The 25,956-nt window shown below is 33.2% G+C and overlaps 3 protein-coding genes across 3 annotated transcripts; all 3 read left to right on the top strand.

Annotated features, from left to right (window-relative positions):
- The first annotated feature begins 357 nt into the window (after window positions 1–357).
- On the top strand, window positions 358–3,019 carry LOC145305669 (proteasome subunit alpha type-6-like). Its single transcript, XM_080147382.1, has 8 exons — window positions 358–495; window positions 808–900; window positions 1,036–1,133; window positions 1,433–1,538; window positions 1,789–1,911; window positions 2,235–2,330; window positions 2,600–2,677; window positions 2,917–3,019. The coding sequence occupies exons 1-8, from the start codon at window positions 424–426 to the stop codon at window positions 2,989–2,991; spliced, it is 741 nt and encodes a 246-aa protein (XP_080003508.1). The 5' UTR covers window positions 358–423; the 3' UTR covers window positions 2,992–3,019.
- Window positions 3,020–3,171: 152 nt separating this feature from the next.
- Txl (Thioredoxin-like) lies at window positions 3,172–15,232 on the top strand. The gene is made up of 11 exons (XM_080147381.1): window positions 3,172–3,359; window positions 3,634–3,686; window positions 4,174–4,252; window positions 4,525–4,598; window positions 5,166–5,223; window positions 6,202–6,285; window positions 12,122–12,182; window positions 13,010–13,128; window positions 13,552–13,620; window positions 13,992–14,087; window positions 14,415–15,232. The coding sequence occupies exons 1-11, from the start codon at window positions 3,234–3,236 to the stop codon at window positions 14,538–14,540; spliced, it is 945 nt and encodes a 314-aa protein (XP_080003507.1). The 5' UTR covers window positions 3,172–3,233; the 3' UTR covers window positions 14,541–15,232.
- Rpn9 (regulatory particle non-ATPase 9) lies at window positions 15,201–25,624 on the top strand. Its single transcript, XM_080147380.1, has 12 exons — window positions 15,201–15,332; window positions 16,035–16,267; window positions 16,749–16,853; window positions 17,632–17,753; window positions 18,192–18,318; window positions 20,163–20,248; window positions 20,946–21,012; window positions 21,577–21,657; window positions 21,888–21,971; window positions 22,523–22,585; window positions 23,596–23,665; window positions 25,439–25,624. The coding sequence occupies exons 1-12, from the start codon at window positions 15,254–15,256 to the stop codon at window positions 25,459–25,461; spliced, it is 1,140 nt and encodes a 379-aa protein (XP_080003506.1). The 5' UTR covers window positions 15,201–15,253; the 3' UTR covers window positions 25,462–25,624.
- Window positions 25,625–25,956: the final 332 nt, after the last annotated feature.

The raw sequence follows: 25,956 nt of genomic DNA, 5'->3' as shown, positions 1-25,956 counted from the left end.
CGGGAACTTAATTGGTCCCCTCATTTTGTGAACTTTTTGAATATTTTACTGTATAGTACCCATCAAGGGCATTTTTAGAATATTTCATATCCAATTTGATAAAGTACCAAGCCTTTGTGTTTTTAGCGACTGATCTCTCTAACCACTATACCTATATGTTTCTCATTTAATGTGAAGCTTCTTATAGGTCCAGTGAAGGTGTATAACTAATAATTTCGGAAAAGGATTTCTTCAGCGGCTCTCCCAAGAGAAATTGCACATTAAATAAAAAAAAGCCGCTAAAGGCCTCTATTTCTTCAGCGGCTCTCCCAAGAGAAATTGCACATTAAATAAAAAAAGCTGCTAAAGGCCTCTATTGCGGTGTAACCGCTCTTACATAATAATTTGCCGTTCATTGTCATTATACCTTTTTCAGATTTAAAGATGTCTCGTGGATCTAGCGCAGGATTTGATCGTCATATTACAATCTTTAGTCCTGAGGGCAGGCTTTATCAGGTCTGCAATTAAACAAAAATAAACATGCATGAAATAACTTTACATTGAGTTTAACTAGAGTTAAATATAATTTAAACCTTTAACCAACCTACGATTCCCCTTGTGTATGAGTAAGGAAGTAAAATTATGTATATAAGTATTTTTTGCAGGTTGCTTGTATCTTTTTTGTCTTTGAGAGTGGTCAGAATAGATGTGTCATATTTTATCATTCTATATTAACCATTAAATTATTGTAATATTAAAAAATATCTGAGATTTCTATTTTTTTCGTTAATTTGCTTAGTCGATATTCTTATAGTTTTTTTTTGTAAGGTTGAGTATGCATTTAAAGCCATCAACCAGGGTGGAACTACTTCTGTAGCCGTGAAGGGAGTCGATACTGCAGCCTGTGCTACCCTTAAGAAGGTAATAGTGATATGTGAATTGGTACTTTTAATTTTACACATTTTATATTACTTGTATAAATCAACAGAAACAGTTTTGTAATTCTTTTAAAATTTGATCTACAAGACTTTAAAAAAAATAAATTCTTTGTGACAGGTCCCCGACAAGTTGTTGGATGCCAGCACTGTGACCAACCTGTACAAGTTGTCTGACAAGATTGGATGTGTTATGACTGGTATGGTCGCAGATTCCAGGTAAATAACCTTTAATGGGTCTGGGAAGAAACATTATTTTGCTTTTAACTTTGTTTGCCACAGAACAAAACTAAGATATTTTTAAATAATGTTACCAATAAAAGGTGGTGTGAAAAGAAACTGGCCTTTAAATTCTATGTATACAATCTCTTGCCAGAAATAACTTTTTTTCTTCTCAATATTGTATCACAAAGATAAGAAAGTAGGTATATATCCTTAAAAGTTAAGAAACTTTTATGTTGTATGTTGTAATTTAAATCTATGTTTCTATCCTTATTACACGAATATGTTGACATTAGGTCCCAGGTGCAGAGGGCTAGATACGAGGCCTCCAACTGGAAGTACAAGTATGGTTATGATATCAACATTGATATGCTCTGCAAGAGAATGTCTGATATTTCTCAGGTATAAATGTTGTCTATTGTTTTAAGGTTAATAAAGGTACATTAGTGTTCGCATGTGTATTGTCTAGGTGTGATGTGATAACATATTCACACAAAAATAACTCGAACTTGATGAAATACATACCTATTTAGGTAATATTACGGTAATTAAGCTTGAGGAAATACCCTTAAATATAAACATACCTACCTAATGTTATAATAGATGCATTGGAATATAATATTTTTGTGACTAATATATGATATCTATCTAGGTTTACACCCAGAATGCTGAGATGAGACCCCTGGGTACCAGCATGGTCATGATTGCCTATGATGATGAGCTGGGACCTTGTGTCTACAAGACAGATCCCGCTGGATACTTCGCTTCTTATAAGGTTCGTTCTTGTTTTTATTTAATTGGAAATATACACGAATAAATATTTAAACAGATTAAAGCACAGAAATATCAACTCATATAAGACCGTTCGTTTGATCAGTTGAACAAACAGAAAACGATTTTAGAAACCTATCTCAAATGGCAGCCGAGTAAGTTACGCCTCCCACCCCCTCCCCCTCTTTCTCCACAACAATCAAATTACCCTTATATGGTAATGTTTTGGATATGAAAAAAGATAGAGAAGATGTTATTTGGTAATAAATTGGAAGAATCGTCATAAGATATTTCAGAAGCAAATCTCAAAATTATGAAACTGTTTAGGCTTGCAGTGTTGGTACCAAGCAGACAGAGGCAAACAGTTTTCTGGAGAAGAAGATCAAGAAGAAGAGTGATCTGTCTCATGATGAAACAATTCAGGTGTCAAATTAATTCCGTAATGTTTCTTACACTTAAAAATATGTACCTATAAATAATTAGAAAAGTTACCATTTTGGGTTAAAGTGTTATTGCAATATTGTTCTATACTACCTATTGCATGTATGTTAATACTAATCATGGTTTAAAAATAAACTTAGAAATATCCTGAAAGTTTATTACTAAAAATGCTTTTTGAGTCAAAATGATTTTGATAACATAATTTGTAGACAAGTTTAATTTTCGGAATTTATTGAACTTTTACCATTTAGACTGCCATCAACTGTTTGTCGACCATTCTGTCAGCTGACTTCAAGCCAACTGAGATCGAGGTTGCTGTTGTTTCAAAGGCACGGGATAAAGTCATATTTGAATAGGCCAAAATAATACGCTGCCTTTAAAGATAATTTTTTTTAACCTTAGTTCAATAATAGATAAAATTACTACTTTGATTTTCCATAGAAGTATTTTATTTGTTAGTTTAATAGATAGTAGCTAGGTATTTATGTTTCATAGATCAATCCTTGGTCCCCTAAATACCATTGTAGGCGTTTTTGGCCAATAAAAAATTCTTTATCTCGAATAACAGGATAAGCCAACCTTCCACATCTTGACTGAGGAGGAGATAGACGCACATCTTACTGCTATTGCCGAGAAAGATTAAACATATCTCCAGTATTTTTACTAAAAAACAAAGAGTAGAACATTACAGACAATTACCTTAAAATGTGATGGTATAATTAATTTTAAATTAATGAATATGCGTCTGTAATGCTCTACTATTTCTTTTCCAAATATTGTACTTTGTTGTGCAAAACTTTTATGTATTTTCAAGTCCATCTGTAAGTTTCCTATCCCAAATTATTTTACTTTTAAAATTGTGATTTAAAATATTGCTTTTTATTTATGTACGTTCACACACACGCTCATGAGATTTTCATGATTCTTAAATTATTTGATAAAAATTCAGAAATAAAAAAAATGGCGACAAGCAGTGGAGTGGTAAAAATTACCGATGAAGCCCATTTTCAGGTTATTTTTTTACTTAATATAGACTGAACAAAACCTCAATTAAAGGTAGACTGATATAAAGTGTATTGGATATATAATAAAAGTGCGACCAAACTCCCTATGATTCTAATAGAAGATAAGGGGAAGATATAAAATTTCCTCTTAGTTAGTTAAAAATATTTTTCATTAAACTTGTACCCACCAACCTTATTAGATATTCATTTTTGATGAGTTATGATATTATCAAATAATTTCTGAAAATTTATACAGACTTTAACTGTTATTTTATATTTAGTCACAATTGGGAAATGCTGGACCAAAATTGGTAGTTGTTGACTTCACAGCCAGGTATGTACTAAGTACTTATGTATTTTCTACTAATAGCGGCTACAGAGCCTCTAGTGGAAATTAGAAGGAGGGAATATAATAGTTATAAAAATCTACACTGTAAATGGAAGCATATCGGTAGAGCGGGATCTTTTTATATAATATTTTTGTATTGTGGCAGATGTCCCACTAAGAGGCTTTGTAAATATTGAATGATTTAAGATTTAAGTGTTCACTGTTTGGTAAAATCTGAGACTTCTTTCTTATTAAAAAAAGCGTAGGAGTAATAGCTAATTAAGTTCCCCAATAAAAAACAAATATTTTAATAATGTGCTAAAACCTTTAGCTTGAGCTGACTGTAATTTCTTTACCTAAAATGTGTTGGTCTAGTGAACATAATCTTTGGTCACTCAACGCCGTAGGAATTATTTTCTGGTTGTTGATCATACAGTCATATAATAGTAATGCAATAATTTTTTCCTTCTGTTGAAATGCATTATTATTTTAGTTGGTGTGGTCCTTGTAAAAGAATAGCTCCGTTTTTTGAAGAAATGAGCACTAGATACACCAGAGCTGTTTTTCTTAAGGTAAACTATTCTTTTTAAACTACACTTCAAATGCCGTGATGATTTAATTTATATAAAAAAGAAATGTTATACCTACCTGCTTAATGGTCTCTGGTCTAATCTAAACCAGTTTCTTGCAGAAGAGGGAGTAGATGTGTTTCAACCGACACCCCACATGAAAAGGTTTTTTTGAAGGCATGCCCTCTTCTTTTTTCAACCTCAAATGGTCTCACACTCCCATGGTGAATTGCTGTGAACGCAACTCATCTAAACTTAATTTAATTTGTTATTAGGTTGACGTTGACGAATGTCAAGAAACAGCCGCGGCTAATAAAATAACTGCTATGCCCACATTTGTCTTCTTTAGGTAGGTTAAATCCAGGGATCATAAGGGATAAGACAATTGACGATAGATTGATATTCATCCCCAATGATAATAAACAATATTAACCCTTCTGTTGATTAATGGTTACAAAATTGGACTTTTGTAGTTAGAAACTAATTAATCAAAGTTTAACAAAAGTACCCAGCGTTTTTGAGCCAACGAATAAGATACCGGACCTCCCTGTTGGGGACCTTTTTCGTCTTCAAGCAAATTACTTCTGCCCCTTTGTAGCGACTTGGCTGTGTTAATATTCTCGACGCGATTGGTTGATTTTCAAAGATTCTATTGAAAGTTGGCACATGGCCTAGGGGTGGGAACATACAGTTATTAAACCCCTTTCCCCTCTAATGTTTTACTCTAATACTAAATGTATTAGACTCTTGAGTCTTGAGTTAAGCTTTAATTACCCATCTCTTTATAAAATATATACACCGAAGTATCTTGATAAGTATAACTTTAACTGTTAACTCGTGCTTTACTAAAGAGTTGTAAACCATGTGTGTTTTTTTTCTATCTATCGCCTTCGGTAATAAACTTGTTTTCTTGTAGAAACAAGACAAAGATTGACCAGATGTCTGGGGCTGACACTAATGCCTTGGAAGAGAAAGTAAGTATATTACTGACATTTTAACAGTAACAAATTAACAACAACTTCAAAAGTTTTAAACATTTTTTTGGGTGGGACTGGGGAAGGGTAAAATAGGCGATTTCAGAGGGGGGGGGGGGGAGGGGGCGTAAGGCGTAACCGTTAGTGTATAAAAGATCTATTATATTATAGAGGGGGGGGGGGGGGGGGTAATGCAACCATCCCTTAATCAGTGAGCAAATGGCACTTAGAATTCGAATTTTGATCTGAAATTTTGCATGAGTAATCCTTGGTGGTAGGTTTATTTTCTCTACATTGAACAAAAAGTTTGAAAAGTACCGGCTGGCGGCTCATCCGTTTAGCCATTTTAAAACTATTTTCAAGGCAAATCATCACGAAACCTATCTCCACATAATACTCTTTGCTGCTCCAAAACGTTTTCAAACGGTTCTAGCCGCTGGTTGCTGGTACTAGAAATCTAAAAATGTCTTTGTTGTATCATTTCACATGATTTAAAGCAAAAAAAAAGGTTTCAAAAAGTTGATTCCTACATAATTTATGGCAGATTTGCCCTAAAAATAGCCAAAAAAAAACGGCTAAACGGCTGAGCCATTAGCCGTTACTTTTTCAACTTTTTGTTTGACTTAGGGAAAATAGACCTACCAAGGTTTACTCATGCAAAATTTCAGATCGAAATTCGAATTCTAAGTGCCATTTGCTCACTGATTACGAGATGGTTGCATTAACCCCCCCCCCCCCCCCTCTTTATATACAGATAACTATCTGCCCCTCTTTTCCAAGGACCCTTTTCGTCTGCTAGGAAATTATTTTCTGCAACTTTGCTGTGTTAATATTCCCGACAAAATTGGTTGATTTTCAAAGACCTAATTAAGAGACCCTTGGGACGGGGACATACTGTTATTTAACCCCTTTCCCCCTAGTGTTTTATTCTAATGTACTAATGTAAAATAAAGCACTAATAGTATTTGTTGTATATAGGTGAAGCAACATATTGGAGAGGGCGGAGAGGAGGAGGATTCTGGAGTAAAGGGATACATGGATCTTAATACCTTCCTAGAGAAGGTAAATACTAAGGGGGGGGGGGGGGGGGGAGTTTGTACACTTATAGGAAATGAAATTCAGTATCAAAGTTTGGGAGGGCCGTGTGGGCATGTTTTTAAAGTTATCAACCTAATTCTTTTTGTAGGCTCTCTTATATGACTTCATATACACGTATTTCTTTGAAAATTGAATTTCGGCACTTTCCTTCTAGGGGCTTGTGGAGCAAAAGACCCCCCAAAACACTAAAAATTTGAGTTCTGAGCTTATTTTTAAAGATATCAACCTGATTTACAAAAGAATTGCATTGCTAACTTCAACACAACACACAGGTGTCCATTAAAGTGCTTGAAAGAGGGAGGCAGCAACCATATCCTAGAAGGAAAGTGCCTAAATAAAATTGATAGTGATTATTTAGTTGAATAAAATGAAAAAAGTTTCTATTAAAAAAATCAGCTCATTATCTTTAAAGATAAGTTGAGAACTCAATTTATTTTGTTTTGGAGGTGTTTTACCCTACTTTCCCCTAAAAGGAAAGTGCCAAAATGAAATTATTAGTGGCAAACTAGTTCAAACATGTGAAAAAAGTTTTCATGAAAAAAATCAGCTCAATAAATCGAAAAATATTTTTTGGGGGTCTTTTGCCCCACTAGCTTATAGAAGGAAAGTCCCAAAATGAAATCTGTTAAAGTTACCAAGTTCAGTTATGTTAAAAAAGTATTGTAAAAAAAATCAGGTTGATATCTTTAAAAATATGGTCAGAACTCATATTTTTAGTGTTTTGGGGTTCTTTTGCTCCACTAGACCCTAGAAGGAAAGTTCGAAAATGAAATCTGTAATGGTTTGTTGATTCGGTTATGTTATAAAAAGTATTTTTAAAAAAATCAGGTTGATATCTTTAAAAATAAGGTCAGAACTCATGTTTTTAGTGTTTTGGGGGGTCTTTTGCTCCACAAGCCCCTAGAAGGAAAGTCCCATAATGAAATCTGTAATGGTTTGTTGATTCGGTTATGTTAAAATAGTATTATTTTTAAAAAATCAGGTTGATATCTTTAAAATAAGCACAAAACTTATAATTTTTGTGGTCTTTTGCTCCACAAGCCCCTAGAAGGAAAGTCCCAAAATGAAATCTGTAATGGTTCGTTGATTCGGTTATGTTAAAAAAGTATTATAAAAAAAAATCAGGTTAATATCTTTAAAAATAAGGTCAGAACTCATATTTTTAGTGTTTTGGGGGGTCTTTTGCTCCACAAGCCCCTAGAAGGAAAGTCCCAAAATGAAATCTGTAATGGTTCGTTGATTCGGTTATGTTAATAAAGTATTATAAAAAAAAACTCAGGTTGATATCTTTAAAAATAAGGTCAGAACTAATATTTTTAGTGTTTTGGGGGGTCTTTTGCTCCACAAGCCCCTAGAAGGAAAGTGCCGAAATTCATTTTTCAAAGAAATACGTGTATATCCAGTCATATAAGAGAGCCTACAAAAATAATTAGGTTGATAACTTTAAAAACAAGCCCACTCGGCCCTCCCAAACTTTGATACTGAATTTCATTTCCTATAAGTGTACAAACTCGGCCCCTTATATATTATTATTGGGTTAGATACACATTACCCCGTCCCGGATTTGAAAAATTTTGTTAAAATTTTTGCCCCCAGCTAAAATATGGTTGATTTATGCATAAAAATGACCCATGCAAAATATTTTTTCTGTAATGCAAAAATTGCGACGGTACAAGCACTGCAAAGTTTTTAAAATCTGCAAATAACCCTGTTTTTATGGCTTTTTCAGGGCTTTTGTACCATCCCAATTTTAAAGATTTTTACAAAATTTCTATTCAAGTGTGTTGATATATACCTGAAATTTACCAAAAAAATGGGGGCAGTCTCAATTATAACATATGAAGGTGTAGCAAGTAATCTTCCAAATACAAAATTGTCAAATTGCATACATATATAATAGGGTTGGGCTGGGCTGGATACTTTTTTGGACGGATATTGGATATCTGGCTGATTTATAATGCCGGATATCCGGCAAATATATGTTATTTGGCCGGATATCCAGTTATTCAACCGGATATCCGGTATTTGGCCGGATATCTGGTTATTCGGCCGGATATCCGGTTATTCGGCCAGATATCCAGTTATTCGGCCAATGTTCTTTTATTCGGCCAGATATCCGGTAATTTGCCATACAACAATTATCTGAAATTATAAATCATCCGGATATGCGGTATCCGGCTAAAAAAGTATCCGGCATACCTATATTATATAAGTATTAGGGTTGGGCCGGATACTTTTTTGGCCGGATACCGGATATCCGGCTGATTTCAAATGCCGGATATCCGGTAATCGGCCGGATATCCGGCCGGATAACCGGCCAAATAACCAGATATTAAAGTAGTAAAAAAAAAATTCTTCAGAAATCTTATATAAATTTACATAGTTAACTTATTCAGAAAAAATGTTCTTCTAGCTTCAATAATAAGAAAATTATAGCCATTTAAAATTTTAAAAAGCAGAGATTTTTGGTGTAAAGTATAAAAAATTATAGAGCCGGATATCCGGCCGGATAGTTTCAATATCCGGTATCCGGCCGGATATTGAAAATGGCCGGATATCCGGCCCAACCCTAATAAGTATGAAATTAGTTTGATACACAAAACTATCCCTTCTGTAGATTAAACTTAGCGGTTGAAACGTTTATACACTTTACTTAATAAACCAACCAATCATAATTCAATAAAATTCTCAAAAGTTGTTAACCTAATGAATTAGAAAAACAATTATAAAACTTTGGGGACAAGTGAAATAAACAGTCCAATTTCCCCTCCCTCTCTGAATTATACCAGAGTGTACCAAAAGTCTAATAATAACTAGGGAGGCAGAGCACAATGGGCTGGTAATTACACTAGTCCCCGAAGTTTTAAAAACTTTTACATTTGTTTGCTCAACTACTTTTTAGATTGTTTGAAATTTTAATTGGTTTAATAAGACGTCTGTTGTAATTAACAGAAAGGTTAAGTTTGTGTATAATCATGGGGTATACCGTCCATTTATCAGCCATTGTCTTCTCTATCTAGATCCCTGTACCCAAAGTCTAATAATAACATTAACACTTTCATTTTTATTACATAACAAGAAATAACATGTTACTCAAGGATGTTACTCAGGGATAAGACTATGGCTAATGAATTGATATACATCCCCATTAATAATACACAAAATTAACCCTTCTGTAGATTAATATTAGTGGTAGAAACGATTGAACACTCAAATCAATAAACCAATCCATCAAAATTTATTGAAAGTCCCCAAAGTTATTAAGTCATCGAATAAGAAAAGGTTATTTTCTAACTTTTGGGACTAGTGTATTAAACGGCCTATTTTGTCCCATCTATTTCTAATACTTATTAAAAGCAAATCTTTTCTATAATATGAGTCTGAACAAACTCCGTAAAGGTTAGCTCTTTTATTTAATCTAAGCAAGTTAAAAAAATTTTATTGAAAACTTTGGTTGATGATTCCTGTAACAATAAGGGTTTAGAAAGTGTAGCAACTCTGCAATCAGTACTTCTGCTTTATAGCATTAGTTTTTTATATATAGAAGACGTAAGTTTAATGCAAATTATTGCCAGTTTCCCAAGTGCCAAGTCGAGCACATACCCCCCCCCCCCCCCCATCTCCCGACCTTGAAAAAAGGAAGGGATACTTTCTAGTTTGTTTCTTAATTATATAAGGTCAGGTTAGAATAGTTTATATTGGGTACCAGGGACCCTTGCAAGTTAATATAAGGAGGGAGGGGTTGTCAGTGCTCAAAAGACACTTTGAGGGGAAGCACCGAACATCTTTAATAAGCTAAGACATCTTTTTCCATAAAGTCAATACAAAATTAACAGAAATAAACAATGAATAATGACACATAAAAAGAAAATGTTAAAAATTATCTAATTTTCACAAGAAGAGCTTCTCCATAGTACTTTCTAGCGGTAACTCTTGGGCACCTGAGAGAAGAGTCGATCCTCTAATTTTATTTAAGTGGTAATAACTGAAACATTCCCTGGATCTATCAGAAACTTTACTGTAAAGAAGAAACAATTGCATACATATATAATAGGGTTGGGCCGATACTTTTTTGGCTGGATACCGGATATCCGGTTGATTTATAATTTCAGATAATTGTTATATGGCAAATTACCGGATATCTGGCCGAATAAAAGAACATTGGCCGAATAACTGGATATCTGGCCGAATAACCGGATATCCGGCCGAATAACCAGATATCCGGCCAAATACCGGATATCCGGTTGAATAACTGGATATCCGGCCAAATAACATATATTTGCCGGATATCCGGCATTATAAATCAGCCAGATATCCAGTATCCGTCCAAAAAAGTATCCGGCCCAATCCTATTATATATGTATGCAATTTGACAATTTTGTATTTGGAAGATTACTTGCTACACCTTCATATGTTATAATTGAGACTGCCCCCATTTTTTTTGGTAAATTTCAGGTATATATCAACACACTTGAATTGAAATTTTATAAAAATCTTTAAAATTGGGATGGTACAAAAGCCCCAAAAAAGCCATAAAAACAGGGTTATTTGCAGATTTTAAAAACTTTGCAGTGCTTGTACCGTCGCAATTTTTGCATTACAGAAAAAATATTTTGCATGGGTCATTTTTATGCATAAATCAACCATATTTTGGCTGGGGGCAAAAATTTTAACAAAATTTTTCAAATCCGGGACGGGGTAATACACATGGATCTTAATACCTTCCTAGAGAAGGTAAATATTAATTATAGATATTATTATTGGGATAGATACACATGGTTTGTAATATCTTCCCAGATAGGCAATAGTTATTTATCCCATCGTACCATAAACAGCTTTCCGCGGATATAAAAATGTACAATTATAAGATTAAGACCAATTTTTATTTATCTCCGAGATGCCGAAGGCACTGGCCCAAGAACTGTGTTTAATCTTATGATTGGAGATTTTTATATTCGTTGAAAAGTTAATATAATACGATGCTATACATATTTTTAGTAGCGAAGCTACTCTATAATTCACTTTGTCCGTCAGTCAGTCCGTAACGCTATAGGGGAAATGAGATTTACTCAGCTCTTATAAATGATAAAAGGCTGAAACTTTTTGACAACATTCCCATCATTAAGGAGCACAATTAACTATAAAACATCAATGGCGGTCAGACCACTTTTAAGCAGGTTTTAGGCTATTTTTATATTTTTCAGATTTTTCTCCATATCTTTGGTGTTTATGATCCGATTTTCAAAATTTTTTCAGATATAGATATCAAAATTAAATTTCCCGTCGATTAAAGGAAAAAACTATGACAGTCCAACTGCCTTTTGCAGGTTTTAGGCTATTTTTATATTTTTCTCCATATCTTTAGTGTTTATGGTCCGATTTTCAAGATTATTTCAGTTATAGATATCAAAATTAAATTTCCGGTAGTTTTAAGTAAACAATCGTGGCGGTCAAACTGCCTTTTAGCAGGTTTTTAACTATTTTTATATGTTTTACATATTTCCCAATATCTTTGTTGTTTTTGGTCCAATTTTCAAACTTTCAAACCAGTATCAAAATAATATTTCTGATTGTTATGATCATCTTTTATGTAATTTACTTTGACTGTCGTCATCAAACAAATAAATCAAGGTTTTGTGTTTATTTTCTCCAATAAATCTATTCACTTTAAATCTACTTGTATACGATTTTTGTGCTTCGCTACTTATGGATGTTGTCATCCTTGTTTCAGTATGGCTGAGAACCTGTGTCTGTTATGTAAGGATAAACCAATAGTTTTTATATTTTATTTATTTTTTAGAATGCTTGTGAATGTCTGAATGAAGATGATGACCATCCTTATACTCATTGTTTAACATCAGGTTTCTTTCATTGGATTAATTTTTATTACTGCTCAACATACCTATAGCATTTTTGCACATTTAATAAAGGTGTTGAGGGTGGGAGAGAAAGGCAAGAATTGTCACTTTTTGAAATTAATCTAATACCATAAGAATTGTAGTCATAGAATAGTAACAGTCAGGAGCTGCTATTCAGCCAATTAATTCCATTTGAAATTGCCGAAAATTAAATATTTTGTTGCCGTAAAACTTGTTTTTGGATGTAAATGAAGGGAAGTGGGTAAGATGGGGGGGGGGACGGGAAGGGAGAAATAAGGAAAGGGAGTTGTGGGGAAATTTACACTTGGAATTGTTTGTCAGAATCACATTCCCTTTTCCCTGGTTACAGTGAAGATATTTGGCAGTTCTATATTTAACGACATATTTGAAACTTTTATGTGCTGTGAATAACTTTTTAGAAAATATTATATCGCATTATCATCATTGACAGTTTAATTAGAATTTATTTTCTCTTTAATAATTATCAGCTACTAAAAAACAACAGTAGCAATTGGTAATAGATAAACTTGAGAAATACTCAGGGATCTAAAGAGATAAGACAATGGCCAATAAATTGATGTACATCCCAAATGATGATACACAAAATTACCCCTTACATTACGAATAGTGGTTGAAACGTTTAACTTTTTAAACCAATCAATCAAATTAAAATGAAAGTCCCCAAAGTTGTTAAGCCAACGAACAAGAAAACGATATTAAAAAGATTTGAGGATTTGTGCAATAAACAGCCCAATATTCTCTCCCTCCCTGGAAATACCTTTCATTGAATCACTTATTTTTATATTAAGGTGGTGGATTTCTGCAGTCTGATTGTGACGAACAGCTGATCTTGTCCCTGTCCTACAACCAGAATGTTAAGCTTCACTCCCTCAAGATTAAGGCACCCAAGGACAAGGGACCCAAAACGGTAAAGATTTGTTTTTAAAATAATAGTTTTGTAAGATGAAAGACAAACTAACATTTACATTAAGTACCTACTATTTGTTTTATTTAAACGATGCCTTTAGTACTTAATCTCTTAAGGTTTGGGTCTTTTTGCCATGCTTGAAGTAACTGCATCTACATTTTCTATTGTATATTAAAAGTAGTAAGCTTTTTTTGTCTGTAGCGAAGGATCTCCCTAACCGATGAACCAATATGGTGCTCCTACACTGAAGCTTCTTAAAGGTTCAGGAAGGTTTTTAACTATTATCCCTAGATGCTTCAAGGGGGCGTAGCCGCTAGTATGTTACAAAGAAATAAAGCATATTTCTTGTTTTCTAAATATGGCTTTTTGAAAATTACTTAGTTACATTGTCTCATCCCTGTTAATGTTTCTTTTCTGTTGCAGGTTCGAATCTTCATAAACCAGCCACGGACATTGGATTTTGATGGAGCAGATTCAATGGTGTCAACACAGGTATAACAAGTCAATAAGGATTAAATCTTGCAATTTTTGTGAACTTTATGTTTATTTAATTCCTATCTATAAGATTTTATTAGGAAAGGGTTGATGGATTAGTATTTCTTCATTATTTCGTTTTTATAGTAAAACAAGGATTCATTATGACTGACTAATGCCATTTATCTATGAGTAAATGTTGGCCAAGAATTAAAACTTCATTTATTGAGCAGTGAAGCATAGAAAAAGAATCAGCTCAAAAGATGGACAGAAAAAGTTAATTTATATAATTAGTCACACAAATGATATTTACAACAAATTTCATATTCTTATCAAAGTCTTCAACTATAACTTACCTAATGATTTGATAATTTCTAATATTTTTTAAGGATCTCTCGCTGACAAGTGATCAAATGGACGGTGGCATAATTCCATTGAAGTTTGTCAAGTTCCAGAACGTTCAGAATGTACAGTTCTTCATTAAGGTAACTTATTTTTCAGTATCGCTTCCAAACCGATTAATATCCGATGGATTAGATTTAGAACCAGTTCTCAGCAATACTGAAAAATGATGTATATGTGTTTTCTTCGGCATCTCCGGGCTAAAAAATTGGTTTTAATACTATAACTGTACATTATTATATCCGCGGAAAGCTGTTTATAATAAGGAAGGGGATAAATAGGTGTTTACCCCCTCCAACCCTCAAAATTTAAAAAAAATTAATTATCCCCATCAATAGGCGACCGATTTTGGTGAACTATATATTCCTAAAATTTCTTTAAAACAAAATCAAGGAATATTTTTTGTATAGGACAATCACGGCGGGGAGGACGTGACCCAGATAGATCATCTGTCCGTCATCGGGACCCCCATCAGCACCACCAATATGAATGAGTTTAAGCGTGTCGCCGGCAAGAAGGGAGAGTCGGATGGATAAGTTTTGTATTCTTCTTTGTATTGCATTTTCATAACATTTCATATAAGAAATTGTATTTTAAATGATAAATAGTAGAACAGAACATTCTAAGGTTTTAAATTATCTCAACAATAAGGGGAGAACTAAAAAGTAAACATTTCCCAAAATATTTTGAAGCTTTACAAGACATATTTTTGATCGTCTGACTATAATGTTTGATTCTACTGTTGTTTTAAATACTTTTCTTGTCTCCAAAACTAACATTATTTGATTATCCTGGAAATTCTTTTTTTATTACCTAATTTACTATAAAAGTACGAATATTTTTTTTAAATTCTTTAATTAAAATGACTTAGAATTTGTATAAGCTGATGTACTCCAATATTAAAATTATTAAAATTTTTAAAACCAATATTATTTATTATTGATGGAAATATATTTATCTACCCAGAGATACAGGGATGTTCAACTGAAAGATGAATTTTATTTATATACCTCCTCTATAAAGTGTTCAAAATTATTTCAATAGTCTTAATTTACTTTGTATTTGTGCTCTAGGTATAAAATATCAAAAACTGTTCTAAATCCAACTAAAATATTTTGAAAAAACAGGGCAAATAAATTTTTCTTTCATTGTCCCATCCCAATATCACAAACTGAACAAAACTGTTGCAAGAAACATAAATTGACAAATAAATTGTTGCTTTCAGAAAGCGACTAGTTCCAAAAACAAAATGGCGGACGCAACCGGTTATATTAGTGCCATGAAGAATTCGTCAGATTCAGACATTGCTGAAAGGTTTGCTAAAATAGGTACGTTTTTAAAATATTACCTACCAATTAAACATTATGATTTTAAGTTGATTGATTGATTAGCCATAGTCTCTTAGGGTTTGGACCTATGTAGTCATGGAGTAGGCTGAGACACTTTTGTATAGCCACTAGGGCTATCAAGCTCCACGTTCAAGCACATTATAACTTGACCCGCTATCTCATGAGAGCTACCCATTATTACCTCACCCTCGCCGAGTATGGCAGGTGTCCCAAATTAAGTCACCGTAATGAATGACGCTCTCCTCAGAGGAGCTTGGGATAAGGGTAGTGCTATTATGTACTTGACTATTATGTATCCAAACTTACTCAATAATCCCCTTCTTACACAACCATCACCGTAAGTCAGTGCGTTACCACTGAGCTACGACGCCCCTATGATTTTAAGTCCAACATAAAAAAGGAAAGCTATCTTTCGCGGAATCAACCGGCTTATACTAACAACGAAATTAATACGGGAAAAAATCACGAAACCTGTACGTGATTTTAAGCTGTCCATACCTTATTCCTATGAAATAATCGACATAGCAATATGATTCTCATGAGCTTTAAAGTGGAGGCAATGGATTAAAAATGTTGGCTTAAATGGTTTTTAAAGTGTCTCTTTTTTGAACTTTCCAAAGTGTCTCTTTTTTTGATTGAAATATTATTTTTTTCTTAATCATCATTATTGTAATGTTTCAGAGGACCTTTACAACAAGAAGTTATGGCATCAGCTGACTGTCCAACTGAAAGAGTTGGTGAAACTCCCCAGCATGCTGAAAGAAGACAGCCTTGTCCAACTCTTCTCCAAGTTTATTGCAGACTTTGAATCTAAAATTAACCCTCTATCCCTGGTACAGCTGGGTATGGTTGCTCTGGAACAACATTCAGACTCAGAACAAGCCATCAAGTTTATTGAACGTATTGGAGAAAAGGTAAACATTCAACTAGACATTTTTGTTTTTTACATATAACTTCCTTAATGGGTATAAAAAAGATGAATTTTATTTAAGAGTAAAGTGGCATAGATAGATAACGATGTGTCTATTAATATTTGTTAAATACCTAGCTTCTTCACAATGACAGTTTTTTAGCTTATGGAACTTGTAATTTTATAGGAACCTTCTTACATATACTGCAAATACAAAAATATCCAAAAATTATGTTTCTAAAATCTACTCTTTTATATAATATCCCTCTTGTACATTTTTTCTTCTTTTAAAATCTCATTCCCATCTAACCTTAAGACTCCTTTTATTAAATGCTGAACCGTTCTCTACAACGAATATAGCGATTAAACGCGTTTTTTTTTCGACTTACTTCGTTTCTTTCTCAATTCACATAACATGATAACAGTTATTAAGATTTATTGTTATTTCTAATTATATCATTGTAGTCTTATTTTAAATTATCTAGGTGAAAGCTAACGACGAGGCTGCTGCCCTAGTTAAAGTTCTTGTTGGTAACATCAAGCTCCACAAGCATGACAAGAGGAGGGAAGTTCAGGACATCATTGAAGAGGTGGGTACAAGTTTTCTGTTGGTTATTATTTTTAAACCAATCAAAATGTCCTATCCATTTTAATGAGGTCACTTTTTGTACTAAGGGGGGGGGGGGGGTTAATGCAACCATCTCGTATCCAATGTATAAATGGCACTTAGAATTCGAATTTCTATCTGAAATTTTGCAGGAGTAATCCTGGCCTTGGTAGGGCTATTTTCCCGAAATCGAACATAAAGTTGGAAAAGTAACGGCCAACGGCTGGCAGCTCAGCCGTTTAGCCATTTTTTGGCTCTTTTCTATGGAAATAAATCACGAAACCTATATCCACATAATACTTTTTGCTGCTCCAAAACGTTTTTAAATGATTCTAGCCGGTAGTTGCTGATACTAGAAATCTAAAAAAAAAAAGTATTATGTTGAAATAGGTTTCGTCACTAATATGCTCTTTAGTTTGGCAAAAATTGGCAAAACGGCTGAGCCGCCAGCCGTTAACCGTTACTTTTCCAACTTTTTGTTCGATTTAGGGAAAATAGACCTACCAAGGATTATTCATGCAAAATTTTAGATCGAAATTCGAATTCTAAGTGCCATTTAATCACTGATTACGAGATGGTTGCATTACCCCCCCCCCCCCCCTTTTTTTTTAGTTACGCTAAGAACCGGTTCTAATTTAGAGGATAGCAATCCGTTTCAAAGTTTTAACACAAGTTTATCCTTAATCATCCTTGAACGTCCTTCGCTATAAATGGTGATTTTCGTTAATCTGTACTTACAAATAGCGAATAATGTATTTTAGGTTGACAAAATGTTGTCCGAATACGACGGAGTTTCCCCAGTCCACTCTCACTTCTACCTGTTAAGCAGCGACCTGTACAGGATTGATGGAAAACATGCTGAATTCTACAGATCTTCCCTCAGGTGTTTAAATTGTTCAACAGACGACAGATTGCTCTGCGTTTGCTAGTGGCCGAATTTCATTGCTGAACATTAAAACGTTATTTTGTGTCAATAATTGTGAAAAAGATGATTTATTATGCATATATGTATGTAATATGTATACTCTACCTCCATAGATTTTAATGTGGAGATCTAGAGAATTCAGAACATCATCCGCTTGTAATGGGATGCGATACACCCAAGGATATTAGGTTAAGTAACATCCAACAGACAAATGCCCTTTAATGACACGACCTTTGTCAGAGAAGTACGGATGCGATGCGTGTTAACTCGTTGAGCCTCGGTTGTGCATATCAACATTCAACATATATAAGGACAAAGATAATGTTTGTTTAAGAAGGAAGCTACACACAAACACGCACATTTACAAAGGTGACAACTTACTAACGTTTGTTCTAGGTACCTGGGTTGCACAGATATTGAAGATCTAAGTATGGCCGAGCAGACAAAGCATGCTTTCTTCCTCTCCCTTGCTGCTCTACTTGGAGAGGGAGTTTATAATTTTGGTGAACTTCTGGCACACAAGGTTTGTTGAGTTAAATAAATAATAGTTATTTCTCGCATCGTATTATAAACGGCTTTCCGCGGATATAAAATGTACAATTATGAGATTAAAACTAGTTTTTTTAGCCCCGAGGTGACGAAGTCACCGGCTAAAAAAACTAGTTTTAATCTTATGATTGTACATTTCTATATTCGTAGAAAGCTGGATATAATACGATGCTAGACATAGTTTTTTCGTATGGATGAGAACCGGTTCCTGTCCACCGGATTCGAATGAATACGAGAAAATAGATTAATGAATTTTACAATTACAATCTTTAGGTATGATTTATAAAAGTGTATGTGACTTATCACCAATCTAAAAATGAATTAAAATAGAATGATCATATCTTGAAAAAAGATGGTGACGTAATAGTTCAAATCAAAATTTTTCAAATGGGTGTACGTACTTTTAGAGATTATTGAGTTGCTACGATTTCTAAATTGTACCTTATTGTTTAAAGAATAATATTGTTATGTTTGAAATCTATTGGTAGATTACAATATGCCAATAATAACGAAAATTGTTGTCCTTTAGAAAGGCTTCTCATTTGATGATGTAAAGAAAACGTGTTTAATTAATAGAAAATTAAGATAATGTTTTTTTTCTGAGATTTCAAAGAAAACTAACAAAGTACAGGGAGGGAGGGGATATTTAACTGTTTTGGGGACTTTTATTGAATATTGATTGATTGGTTCATTTAGTTAAGTGTTTAAACTTTTTAACCACTAATTGTAATATACAGAAGGTAATTTTGTGTATCATCATATTGGAGATATGCATTAAATAATAGGCCATTGTCTTATCACTTTAGATCCCTGAACAAAATATACAGCATGACCCTCGAAAAAGTATTTTTAAGCATCTGCAGCCCTTATTTCTCAATGAATTATTAAAAAATGCATATGTCCTTGTTCTCCATAGTATTCCACGTAAGTAGATATAAAAATATTTTTTTTACCTCCATTAACACCGGAGATTTTTAGAGCTAAAGTTTTGAAAAAGTGACTGAGAAAAAGAATTTTTTTTTGTTTCTCTTATTTTTTGGATGGTTTCATTATGTTTTTCTGGCAACTGAATAATAATAAACAAAGAAAAACAAGTTAACTAATCATTTCTTTTTTATTCCACTAAAAAATATAAATTTTTAATGGCAAAAAATACTACTGAATGAATTGATTATTTGCAAATTTTAGGTTATTTATTAACCCTTATTTATAGAAAAGGATTAATTATGACAGTTGCTCCGCCTACTTTTCTGACATCTCCATTATTTAATAGGGGGTAAATTAAGCTTTTTAGACTAAAAAATCATTATGTTTTTTTTTATTTTCTTTATAACTTTTTTGTTATTAAAGTTAGGATTGTGAAACAAAAACAATTTTCCTGCTATATTCATAGAGATTTATTTGGTTTTTTAATCTTAAACAATTTTGCCTAATAAGTAAGTTTTTCAAAATATCATTAAACTAAAAAGACTCAAAAAATATGTGTAAAAAAATGCTTTTTACTCAAAAACTAAATTTTTTATTTCATTTTTGTATAAAGTTTCTGCTAGTAACAAAAATAAAAGGATTTCTAGCTTAATTTTGCTAAAAAAGTCGTTTCATGTTAAAAGTTACTTTTTCCTCAGTCACTTTTTCAAAACTTTAGCACTAAAAATCTCCGGTGTTAATGGAGGTAAAAAAAATATTTTTATATCTACTTACGTGAAATACTATAGAGAACAAGGACATATGCATTTTTTAATAATTCATTGAGAAATAAGGGCTGCAGATGCTTAAAAATACTTTTTCGAGGGTCATGCTGTATATGTATGTATTAAGGTGCTGGAGTCCTTGCAGGGCACAGAAAATGAATGGTTGGTGGATCTTCTATTTGCTTTTAACTCTGGAGATGTTGCTAAATTCAGGTAAATACTGGGATGAGACAATGGAAGACATTGTTCAAATAAATACAGGGTTTTATATTCTGCACGGGTTTCCCTGCTAAAAGGGGGGGGGGAGGGATAAAAATATGTGGGAGGGGGAAAAATGAATAAATAAAGAGTAGGTACTTAAAACATTTTTTTCACTCCTGGGAGAAAAAAAAAACATAAAAATATGAGGGAGAGGTAACAAATGCGAATAAAACAAAGAGTACTAAAACATTTTTCCTTTTTTCCCCTGAATAAATATGATGTATTAGAAATTATCTCATAAAAAAGCATTAAGCATTAAAGATTACATGGATACATCCAGAGAAATAGTCTTAATATTTATTGTCTTAATATTAAATTGGTGTACATTAAATTCTGCATATTGTTACATTCGCGTACCATTTATATTCGCAAGAACTACATTTGAGTGTGTTCTCCATTTTTTTACTAGTGTTTCATAGTTTATCTACGCAGGATTCTTAATAATTTCTTTGCCACTGCTGGAGGACTAAACTTGTGTAAAATTAACCACTAAAATAAACCTATAACCAACCCATAACCTATCTATTGGATAATTTTTGTAAGTAACACTGTAATAATTTCTAAGTGAAACGTATCTTAAGGAAAAGTATAAAATACACTAACATTTAACAACCTAAAACTAAAGAAATATTCAAAATAACAATTTTAGACAATTGAAACCTAAGTGGACCACCCAACCTGATCTTGCTGCACATGAAACTCTTCTATTTGAAAAGGTGAGCATTATCTTCTTGAATTTTTTACCTAGGTACACAAATAACCTTTAGAAAAAATGCAGGGATAAGACAATGGCCTCTCTGGAAAAATGTCAGGTCAAGGTATGCACAATTTGGTTGTTTACCTCATACTGCATTTGGACCACAAATGAAGTGTTAAAGAGATAATAGTTATTTCTCGCATCGTATATAAACGGCATTCCGCGGATATAGAATGTACAATTATAAGATTAAAACCAGTTTTTTAGCCCCTGGTTTAAAAAAACTGGTTTTAATCTTATGATTGTACATTTTTATATTCGTAGAAAGCTGGATATAATACGGTGCTAGACATAGTTTTTTCGTATGGATGAGAACCGGTTCCTATCCACCGGATTCGAATGAATACGAGAAAAAGTATTCTGGATGTTTATTGTAGGTTAGGTTAAGTAAAGTTTAGAAGAGCCACGCAATGATGGGGCCCGCGGAGCTAGAAATATGTTTATTTCTCAAATAAAAAATAAAAGTAGTGCTTGGTTGCCAAGAAAGCACCTTCGATATGTTGATTGATTTTTGTTTTCCTAGGTTTGTCTGCTGTGCTTGATGGAGATGACTTTCAGGCGGGAGGCAACCCAGAGGGTCCTAACTTTCCAGGATATCGCAAGGGTATGTTAGTTAAAATCTCAAAAACAGCCAGTTTTGTTAGTTTTTAGTAGCTGGGGCTGTGAGTAGAGCTAAAATAGCAAATATATGCGATGTCTCTATATACTTTTATGCACGTACACAACTTACTTATAGAGTGGTCGCGCTACAAGATAATATATTTTTAGTTTGTTGATCAATTGTAACATTTATGGCCATGATGACCCCGCCAATTTATCGTCGTATTAATTCAGGAGACCACTTTGCCCGTGGAACAAGTAGAACTATTAATCATGAAGGCGCTGTCACAAGGATTAGTTCAAGGAAAAATTGATCAGGTAGTTAAACTTTTCTTAAACCAAAGTTAAAAAGACAAGATGATAACTTTATTTTAAAGCTCAACAAACTATAAATTGTATATTCTGCACAAAATTAATTTTTTTTTGAGGGTGACACAACCCTCAAAAGGGAAATCGCTCCAGAAAAATGTCTAGGTACCTTTTCTTTATCTAAAATACTAAAATTGAAAGGGATTACCCTTAGAGGCGTAGCCGCCAGTAATTTTAATTTAACATAATGCTTCCTAGATGTTACCGAATCGCTACCTGAATTTCCATACAAGATTTTGAATCAATAAATTAAAAGATTTAGATAGAAGAGGAAAAATTAAGTCATAATTATTAAGAGCAAAAAAAACGTTTGACTAAGGGGGAGGTAGGTTGTGCTAAAATTCAGTAAAGGTGTGAGTTTTAAGGCTTAAAAACATTAGAAGAGCGATAATATTCACTAAATATGTGTATACCTTATTGAAAAAAATATTAGTGAAAAATATTTATTGAAAAGCTCACACATTTACGGATTTAGCCCAACCTAACTCCCCCTTTTTCAGGTTAGCGGTAATGTTGACATGAGCTGGGTACAGCCAAGAGTATTGGACAAAGACCAAGTTAAGGTAAGTCAACAATAAATATTGTTCATCTAGGTACCTAATCAGAAACTGAACCAATAGGGAACATTGTGCAGGAAAGATTCGGCTGTTAAACATTTTAGGACTAAAAATCAGTTTTTATCCATCTGCTAGAAATTTTTTTCAAACTTGGACGAATTATTGTATCTGACAGCCCATCTAGTTTAATAATTCTTTACCCCTTTTATTATTGCTTGAAAAGTTTAATTACTATTCGGTGGGAACTAACCAATCAAGTCCAAAAAAGTTTAAAAACATACGAATAAAATAACGATATTAAGCTTTAGGTGCAAGTGTAATTTACACTCAGGGGCGTTCAGGCTTTTTATTTTGGGGGGGGGTAAAAAATTTTTTAGGGGGGGTAATTCGTTTTTTGGGTGGGGGGGTTAAGCCGCAAATTCCCCCCCCCCCAAAATTTTTACCCCGGTGGTAAAATTTGCTTGGGGGGGGGGGGGGTAATTACCCCCCCCTGAAATCTGTTGGCAGGGGTAAATTTTGTTTACACCCCCAAAATTTACCCCCGGGGTAAAATTTTTTGGGGGGGTAATTAAAATTTTATTAAATATTTAGTACCTATTGAAAATGCGCGCGCAAAATTTTTTTGTTTAGGTGGGGTTAAATACCCCCTCCAAAATGTTTGGGGGTGCCATCGGCACCTCCAGGGAAGGGGTAAATTTTAAATGGGGGGGGGGGGTAATCACCCCATTACCCCCCCCCCCTTGGACGTCTATGTTTACACTCTTATATCCCCTCCTTCCCTTAGAGTTAATATGAGTTTGTAGTCTATTTAAAATAGCATTTAGGATTGTTCAACAGATATAAAGATATTTCTATGAATTTTTATAAGAAGATAGCTTTATGTCTAGTTAAATTGGCTAGCTCATCAAAGCAAAAACTATCCACTAAATCCTATTTGCCCACTGTTTATAAAAGTCACCATTACAAGCAAACACAATGAAATATGCATAAATCACAAGATTTTAATTTTGTTTAAGATTATGATGAAGAAGATTGAGTCCTGGTCCATGGCTGTCTCAAATATGGAAGTTATGATAGAAAACCAGGAAATTATTCAACTTAAATTCATTGCCCGCGTATAAGAAGCTAGGGTAAAGCGGGGCGATCTCGGTTTTGAGGTGAAGTCGGTATTTTTTTGACCACCTTCATTAAATGACATTTTTCTCCATGTTCTAATCGACTGACAGAAAAAAATATAAAATTTAATTTGTTCCTTATTAAATTGCCTACAAAAAAGTATAAAATGAAATTTTTGTGAGATCAATTTTTAGGGTACTTATTGGGTCTTAAAGTCGGACGACAAAAAATTTTTTTTTCGATTTTTTTGCTTCGGTCGGAAAAACGGTAAGTTGGCGAAAAACTGGTAAGAGCTAGAGCTTAGACGTCTTCAGGGGACTTATTAAGAATCTAATAGGCTATCCATTTCCGTTTAAAACTTTAAAAAAGCTTGTATAGTTTTTTCTTAAATCGACTAAAAGTGAAGCGGGGCGAATTCGGTTTTTTCACTTTTTATACTAACTTTTTCAATTTCATATAAAAAAGTGAAATTTTTGAGAAAAAAAGTCAAATTTCTCGTACTTAGAAAAAATTAATTTTTTTTTGTAGAAAAAATTGTTCGATCTTCATAATTTTTTTTTGTGAATGCTCTTTATTACATTTAGCAACTTTAACCTTTAGGGCATGTAATTAAATCAATATGTCATAGGTTTTTTGAAGCTGGAAAATCGACCACAGATTTTGCCAAACTTTTCTCTTTTTTTCAACTTGATTTTTTTAGGAAATTTTGCAAATAGAACTAATTTTTTTTTGGCCAAATCTATTCAAAATTGCCTGAATTTTAAGGATCAGGCCTTTAAAGTCATAAAAAGTTATTTTTTTTAGTAGTATTTTTATGTTTTTTGTCAAAAAAAATTTCGAAAAAAAAAGTCAAATTTCGCGTACTTTGGAAAAATTATTTTTTTTGGTAGAAAAAATTGACCTAACTTAATAAAAATTTTTGTGCATACTCTTTATTACATTTAGCAACTTTTACCTTTTGGGCATGCTGTAATAAAATCAATACGTCATCGATTTTTCGAAGCTTGAAAATGCCCTACCGACTTCGCCTCAAGGCGGGGCGAAGTCGGTGCCGTTTTAGAGATCAATTTTGACAAACTTCCCAATGTCCTAGGTTTACGTCCTTTTAGGACCTGATCGACTTTTCCGAGATCTTTCTACTGGTCTTGGTCCCATTTAAAAAAAAATAATTTTTACGATTTGCAGGTTCAAAAAACCGAAAAAAAGACCGAGTTCGCCCCGCTTTACCCTACTCTTTAAATCAGTCTGTCTGTACGTAAAGCTGTAGGATTTTAGGGTTTAATTGTCTGTAATTTAAGATGGATGGTTGAAAATCAAATGTTGGGTGAAGATTCATTAACCAATGAGCATACAATATACATTGTACAAATCGATTTCCCGTTTTTCTGTCGGTCATGCTCAGTGAGACGTTAGAACTTTATGGAAAGAAATGTGACACGTCTGACTTTTTTGGTCTTTTGAAATTGGTATATCTTCAGAGGACATATAATCTCTTAATTTTTCTCAGTAAGGTTGCTGAATTTTGTTTGAATATTCAGCTGATAAATTGGTACTTCTATAACTTGCTTTACACATGTATCTATAGTAAACATAGAATGGCTTAACAGAAAATTTATTATTCTAAGATATTAAAGACTAGCGGCTGCGTCCCTATCTAGGATATCAAAATTATGAAAGACGTGCAGAATAGAAGGTTGCTAAAATAAAACAGAGAATGAAAGTTGAATAATTTTTTTTCATAGGCTGGAGAAATTTTAACATATTAGAAGATCAGTATTTAATTAACAAAAGTTTAAGAAAATTAAGCAAAGAAAAATAATACCCAGTAATTTTTGTTTAAATAGTAAATCAAAGAAAAGTTCATATTTTTCATAGTTCTCATTATCAAACTTCTAAAGTTTTATGATAAAAAAATCATGAGATCATACAGTGATACACCCCCCCCTCCACCCCCCAAAAAAAGTTTTTCCTTTAAAATTGAAGAAATTGATAAATTATGTTGTACCTAAGGTGGTAAATTATGCTACTGTATTTATTTATTAACGTGATGTAAAACAAAATTGATAAAATAAATCCATGTAATTATTTTTGTGTATTAGAATGTTATTATATTGACTGCTAGCTGCTGTTTATGTAATAGGATGAAATTTTTTTGATTGTGTTACTAATTACCCCAAGTTTTGGTGTCTTTCAAAAAAAACAGCGGCGGGACCGCCGCTCCCGCCGGCCACCGCCGTTTTCCGCCGCCACCAAAAAATAAT

The sequence above is a fragment of the Acartia tonsa genome, chromosome 14 (assembly GCF_053477335.1).
Source record: "Acartia tonsa isolate MP-2025a chromosome 14, ASM5347733v1, whole genome shotgun sequence".
NCBI classification, from domain to species: Eukaryota; Metazoa; Arthropoda; class Copepoda; order Calanoida; family Acartiidae; genus Acartia; species Acartia tonsa.
Note: the sequence above shows the minus strand (reverse complement) of the source record. Positions and strands in the feature narration are given on the sequence as shown.

What these genes read in the sequence shown, in the direction of transcription:
- LOC145305669 (XM_080147382.1), top strand. Translation starts at nt 424, where the DNA reads ATGTCTCGTGGATCTAGCGCAGGATTTGATCGTCATATTACAATCTTT. An exon ending in GATACTTCGCTTCTTATAAG is followed by an intron (nt 1,912 to 2,234) that starts GTTCGTTCTTGT and finishes GAAACTGTTTAG; the next exon opens with GCTTGCAGTGTTGGTACCAA. An exon ending in AGGTTGCTGTTGTTTCAAAG is followed by an intron (nt 2,678 to 2,916) that starts GCACGGGATAAA and finishes CTCGAATAACAG; the next exon opens with GATAAGCCAACCTTCCACAT.
- Txl (XM_080147381.1), top strand. Translation starts at nt 3,234, where the DNA reads ATGTACGTTCACACACACGCTCATGAGATTTTCATGATTCTTAAATTA. An exon ending in CCGATGAAGCCCATTTTCAG is followed by an intron (nt 3,360 to 3,633) that starts GTTATTTTTTTA and finishes TTTTATATTTAG; the next exon opens with TCACAATTGGGAAATGCTGG. An exon ending in CCCACATTTGTCTTCTTTAG is followed by an intron (nt 4,599 to 5,165) that starts GTAGGTTAAATC and finishes GTTTTCTTGTAG; the next exon opens with AAACAAGACAAAGATTGACC.
- Rpn9 (XM_080147380.1), top strand. Translation starts at nt 15,254, where the DNA reads ATGGCGGACGCAACCGGTTATATTAGTGCCATGAAGAATTCGTCAGAT. An exon ending in TTCAGGACATCATTGAAGAG is followed by an intron (nt 16,854 to 17,631) that starts GTGGGTACAAGT and finishes AATGTATTTTAG; the next exon opens with GTTGACAAAATGTTGTCCGA. An exon ending in AAACTCTTCTATTTGAAAAG is followed by an intron (nt 21,013 to 21,576) that starts GTGAGCATTATC and finishes TTGTTTTCCTAG; the next exon opens with GTTTGTCTGCTGTGCTTGAT.